Consider the following 6,553-nt stretch of genomic DNA (forward strand, 5'->3'; position numbering starts at 1 on the left):
CCAGCCATACTTACAATTAGTAACTTCCAATTCCGTTGGGTATTTTAAATGGGCATTTCTCCAGATGTTGCTGATATATATAGCTCGCAATATCTGCTGCTGTAACTCAGCATGACAAGGTGGCAAAGTAGATGCATCAAAATTGGATATCTTTTTTTTGAATTGTTCTGCACTATTTTTCATTTTATACGATTTGCAGAACAACTCAAACCTTCCTTCAGACCTGATTGATTTTTTTCAAGCTGTATAGCTGGCAAACAAACTCCTCCAAAACGTCAAAACAATTTTTGTGATTGGCTGCGTGAGGATTGCTGAGAGAATCGAACGCTTCTTGGAATTTCTCGGAGCTCTGCAGAATTGAAAAAGGCCTCTTTTTCCCTTTCCGGAAAAATGCAGGATTGTAATCGCATCCGGTGAAGGCATGAAACCCCGGCAAGGAACGGGACAAGTTAATTATTTCCTAATTTTTTATGTAGCTTATTCACGTTGACGAAACGTTGATCATTCCCGGTGCCTAATTCAAACCAAATATTAACGGAGCTCTTTAGATATTAAATATTGCCAAGCATAATAACTAAAATATCTGTATCAGAACATCGTATTAACACATTTGAGTCAATATCAATATTGCAAACATGGTATACGATTTTTGTATCAGTCTCCTCATGGTCTGGGCAACTTAAATTGTACTCGATGGTCCGTATAACGTTTCCTTCCCTAACTGTGTATTCATAACATTTGTCATAGTTCAGGTTGACTGTTTTCTGATCAATGTATGCTGCAGCAGCCTCGCTCGCCCAATGCTCAATGAGAAATTTAACAAGAGCTTTTTTAAACTTGATGTTCCGTAGTTCTGCGCCAAAATTGGTTGGTGTAACTTGGTTTGTTCCTGTAATTACGAAGTCATTGGCATAATTGTCACGCAGCAGGTGTTCATTGTCTTTTATAGATGGTTCGCGATATACATCGAAAACTAAAGCAATTCTTCGAGCGTTGTATCTGCAAATAATTTGCAAAATTTTCATAGATTCCCGAACGATCTGGGCACCTCTTTGATTAAATATAGCAAAAAAAAATCCATCGATGATTACGACGTCTAAAGTATATGGCTCTTCATGTTTGTTGACTTCTTTTTCCAAAATTTTTGCCAAGGCACATTTATCAGTTTTGTTTATCATGCCGTCCACATGACACAATGAGAAACGCACAGGTGTTAATGGGTAACTCAAAATATAATAATAATAATAATAGAATTAATAATAGAAGCAATAATGATGAACTTTTTAATTTATATTTTATTATTTTTATATATATGTATTTCATTATATATTATTTCTATTAAACTAATAAGAGAACAGGGCTACGAGCCATAGATTCGTTAAAATCTTTAATTAATTATTTTATTATTCTAATATATTGCGAAGATTATCACGTAATGTTGGCGTTTCGTCCCGGCTTCCACTACTGGACTCATCAGTAAGATATTGTAATGGAAGCCTACCTTAGACACCGGTATAAGTTATTAAATCGAGATTCTCATCACTTGCGAGAATTTGCGAATATCAATAGACCTCTGATGGCGGGTCGACGTATATATTTAAGTTTTAATATTTTATATATATATATATACACACATTTATAGAGCGATATAATTCATAAAAACTTGGAAAAAATTAATTCTTTCTTAAATTTATTTGTTATTTATTCCATTTATTTATTAAGTAAATTGAATTATGTTTTTTAAATTAGGAAAGTTTATGTGTATAAAGTATTATATTTATTATGTTTATTTTTTGTGAACTATAATATCTTATTCAAATAAGCTAATAATAGACTAGAATGAACAATGATACTTGTGGTCAATATTTATAGTCCGTTCTTATTCCAAGACTATTTTAAGTAATATCTTAATATGCTGATACAATTCTATGATTGTGATTTATAACATCTTAAGACTACTTAAGACGGCCTTAAATATAAGAACAGACTATGAATATTGAATACCAACCTATGTTAAATAATTTAAATGGCATACATACTGAAAACAATATATGTTATATTATTAATACACAATTTAATTAATTGAACTATTCAAATGGCAAAATGGATAATAACAATAAAAAGAATTTCTCACTCGATAGATATTACAGTTTAGAAATTTATATCGCACATATTTTAAATAAAATTTAAATTTTATCGCTTTAAATGTCATTTTAGACATTTTTTATATTATCAATTTAGAACATATAACTTTGATTTATCAATTTTTTTGCAATACTATACTTCATACAATATGTACGATATTTTAAACTCATCAGTATCTGCTATAAGCACAAAAATATATACAGAGTAATGTCATAGCACATAGGTTAAAAAAATTTAGTATCATCTCTTTTAAATAAATAAAATCAACTGCAAACGTTTTGCATTGTATATGTTGTGTAAAATTAATATCTTGAGTTCAATAAAATCTTTATCTTTTAGCAGGTATTAAAAATACTTTTTTGTACTATTTCTTTAAATTACTGTTGTAAATTATAGCTGTATCAAAATTACAAAAACTTAGATGACCAACGTTTCTTATATATTTATAAGAAATAATACAAACTTCAAAAAATATCTTTTTTTGTCGTATAAATTATGTAACAATAGTTACTATATATGTTCACTATATAAATGCTGTATATGTTAAACATATACCTTACATTGTCAATAATTAAAATATTTACAATAAAGTACTATATAAGTTCATTTATAGATAAACGAGAAGCGTATATAAGCAATTACGCACGCAGGATTGTCTATAACATTTAATATTTAACATTTAAGCTTGTTTATCTTATAATTTTCTATCATCAATATATGACATTACAATGCAGATGATATGTTGATCATGCTTAAAAAAATAGAATCGTTAAAATATATAGAAAAATTGAATGTTATGTTTATAATAGAGGCATTTGTGACATAGAAAGAAAGATTGAAGACTCTTGATGAGTTATTAATTTTGAAAATATCTCCCAGTCCAAAGTATATAATATTTATGATATACAAACATAATATATTATAAAATAAAAAATTACCTGATTTTATATATAATATTATATAAAACAGCACGTGTGAGAAATAACTTGTAAACATAGTACTGAATTGTGACTATACATATCATATACATACAAGCAATAAAACTTCTCATATATACGAAATATCAACGTGAATGCAAAAAGCTAACTATTCAATCACATCGTGCAACATCAAATATTACAACACAGAATTGTCAACAAAGAAGGAAGCTCATCTGTCTCTAAATAGATATAGTATGTATATTACTAATGATTATGCAAGAAGACAAGCAATATTAAAGCTAAGAAATTCAAATTTCTTCATATAAAGAGGTAATTATTAATATCTTTGAATGCCTTCATGCATGTATTTTGTATGGATTCATTTATGTATCTGTATAAATCTATTATCATTAGGTGTCAAATAAAATACTTAAAAAATAGATAATTGTCAAGACCGATTGTATGTCAAAAATTTGTTCCAATATTATATTTTTCACATGTACATTTCTATAAAAAAGAAATAGTAAACCCCTGTTGCAAAAAGAATTAAACTGAATAAAATTGAGACAAGAGCAATTTGATTGTAATTTCACCTAATTTAAATAGATTTTATACATGCTTAACTCCTGCAATATCATGATCATTTAATTAAAACGACACATGACTGGCAAGAAGGAGTATAGATCGTTTTAACATATTTTAAATTAATTATGCAAATGGAAATACAACACTTTCATTTGTACTTTCTATATGTGAGCCACAATTTTGCTAAATATATGAGTCCTTATGTATTAAGTGTAAACAGCTAGTAGCAAGATAAAACGATCTAAAAATACTTCTTTTACAGCAAAAAAATTGACTGTAAAAGGAAACTATGTATACAACCTTTGTGTACTATTAATTAAGACATGTTACAATTCAAGGGGTACATCACCGTAACTAACCTCCTGTAACAGGTCCTGGGCAGCAATGGCTTTCAATACATTTTTTTTGCTAGTTTCTTGAATTTCCCCACCAACAAGCAACTCGTCTAAGATAAAGTATGCCTTTTCAAAATTGAAAATTATATCCAATTCGCATACCTGATAATAAATTATAAACAATAAATTATAATATGTAATATTACAATAAATTGTAAGGTTTAACTGAAATTTACTTTAAATACATTATTTCAATAACATAATACTCACACTACCAAAATACTTATCCAATAATTCAACATATCGATGTATAATCTCTAATGTTAGTAATTCATTGTCATTCTGTTCAATTGCACAGCAGAAATATAAACTTGCATATCTGTAAGCATAAATAAGAAGCTTGTTTACAATAAAAAAAAAAACTTTCTACAAATCATAAAATGGTATCGCAGATTAAAGATAACTTTGATAAAATTTTGATAAATCAATAATCTGACTATAATAAAAATATTAAAACAAAATTTCTAATAAAATTTTTGTTCCTAATCTAATTTTTTTCCAAAAAAAATGCTAAATAACTTAAAAATAAATTAAATTAATAACTCCATTTATGTTAATTATTAGTTATTTAGAAAATTATTTTAATCAAACAAATGAAATTGCTACAAGTAAAATTTCTAACTATATAATTCTTTGTCCCTAATCTAATATTTGCTTCTATATTAAATAACTAAGATCCATTATAATTCTATTTACATTAATAAAATAATAAAAGTATAACTCTCTATAATAATTTTATAATAAAATAATAAAAGTATAACTCTACAAATTAATCACTAATTAAGTTAATCAAAATTTGATCAAACTAATCTATCTACTTACAATTAAAAAAAAATAGAGTAAATTAAATCAATGTTACAGTTGATAATACATTGGTGGAACCAGGCTATACATCTATTTCTATTAATGCAGAATAACTTTAATATTGGTTTAATTTATTTTTCATCTCTTGATTCTAAGAATTATGCTACAATGAGTCGATAGCTGATAATACCCATATTTATATTTCATAGTCACATCTTATATTTAAGGCCCCTTTAAATTTATCTTCTGACACTCAATAAATTATTTTATTGACTACAAAATATCTAAAGAAGAATTAAAGATGAAAAAGCATTAAATACAAGGCCTGACTAGTGACTATGAATACAAATATAAGTCTTATTGGTGAATCAGTGAAGTTGGCCAATAGTCCACCTCACCAATTTACTGATAAAATTTAAGGCTACCAATCTGTTACAGAATCAGCTTTAGAAAAAGATGAACAAAAGGTTTAATCCAAGATTAAACTATATTGGTAAAAACGGACCTTAGCTTACTATATACATCATTATTGAATCATATACCTTTTGTAAACAACCTTAACGTCCTTCCATTCTAAGAAACTCGACATTTTTGGTTTTCGTGCGAGTATCGTGGTGATCAATTCGCGCGTAATTTTCTTTTTCAACTTATCTGGATGCGCGACATACCACTTCTGTAAACGAAGCTTCCCTTGGCGACTGAACAATAGCATAAATTGCATCTGCAAAAAAGAAGACAGCGATGGTCAAGGATTACCATCGAGTTATGTTGTTGAATTAAGACATAGCGTAAAGATTTACCATATTGTCGCAATCTTGCTATTTCGCGTGTCGCACAATTCTTTATTCTCTCACAAAAGCACTACGCGTAATGGACAACGATCGACGACACCTGCACAAATACGAACGAATCGTACACGTAGAACGTATCACCGGTATCACCGAACTGACCGAGTATAAACTTTAAACTTGGGGCTAATTTACACTGGTCGTATCGTAGCAGCGTCGCAAGTGGCCTGGTTTACATCGTGCACTTGATACGCGTACTAACTAGTTACTTTCTATTAAATTATCTTAATTTAAGCAATGTATTTAAAGAGCGATGAATAAAATTGGTACAATACGCATCAAAATGTTTAACTAAATACGTTTATTGTGTATACATTTACATATATCGCTGAAATTAAGATAATTAAGTTAGTACGCGTACAAGTGCACGATTAAACCAGGCCAAGTCTCAGGCTGCGCACAATGGAGGAACAGATATTATAAATATTAAAATATTAACCTATCAGATACCAGTTACACCGGAATACACGATTCTGATAGATTAATATTTTTAATATCTAATATCTGTTCCTCTATTGTGCGCAGCCCTCATGCGTCGTCTACAATGCACGTCTACAATCTCGGTTTAATTTACTGTTAATCTTTTTCTAATTTTTAGAATTAGAAAAAGACGAGGAGCAAATTGAACCGAGATTAAAAAGTTAATCTACATTGGTGGAAATGGGCATAAATCTCGGTTCAATTTGCTCTGATTCGCACTTCATCTTTTTCTAATTCTAAAAATTAGAAAAAGATGAACAGTAAGGGGCTACGCAGAATAAAAGGAACAGGGAACAGAGAATAAGAAATTATTGCACCCTCATTGCAGACGCCTCGGAGAGAGACGTCAGCTGGGAACGGACTCAAAGGCAGAACA

General features: G+C 29.0%; 1 protein-coding gene across 1 annotated transcript; it reads right to left on the reverse strand.

Moving 5' to 3' along the window:
• Nucleotides 1-3,976: 3,976 nt before the first annotated feature.
• Nucleotides 3,977-5,726, reverse strand: LOC108783494 (AP-1 complex subunit sigma-2). Its single transcript, XM_018552063.1, has 4 exons — nucleotides 5,650-5,726; nucleotides 5,392-5,570; nucleotides 4,256-4,364; nucleotides 3,977-4,147 (listed from the first exon to the last, which is right to left on the reverse strand). Exons 1-4 carry the CDS (start codon nucleotides 5,650-5,652, stop codon nucleotides 3,977-3,979), a joined length of 462 nt encoding a protein of 153 aa, XP_018407565.1. The 5' UTR covers nucleotides 5,653-5,726.
• Nucleotides 5,727-6,553: the final 827 nt, after the last annotated feature.

Source organism: Cyphomyrmex costatus, unplaced genomic scaffold, assembly GCF_001594065.2.
Source record: "Cyphomyrmex costatus isolate MS0001 unplaced genomic scaffold, Ccosl1.0 scaffold1536, whole genome shotgun sequence".
In the NCBI taxonomy this organism is placed as follows: Eukaryota; Metazoa; Arthropoda; class Insecta; order Hymenoptera; family Formicidae; genus Cyphomyrmex; species Cyphomyrmex costatus.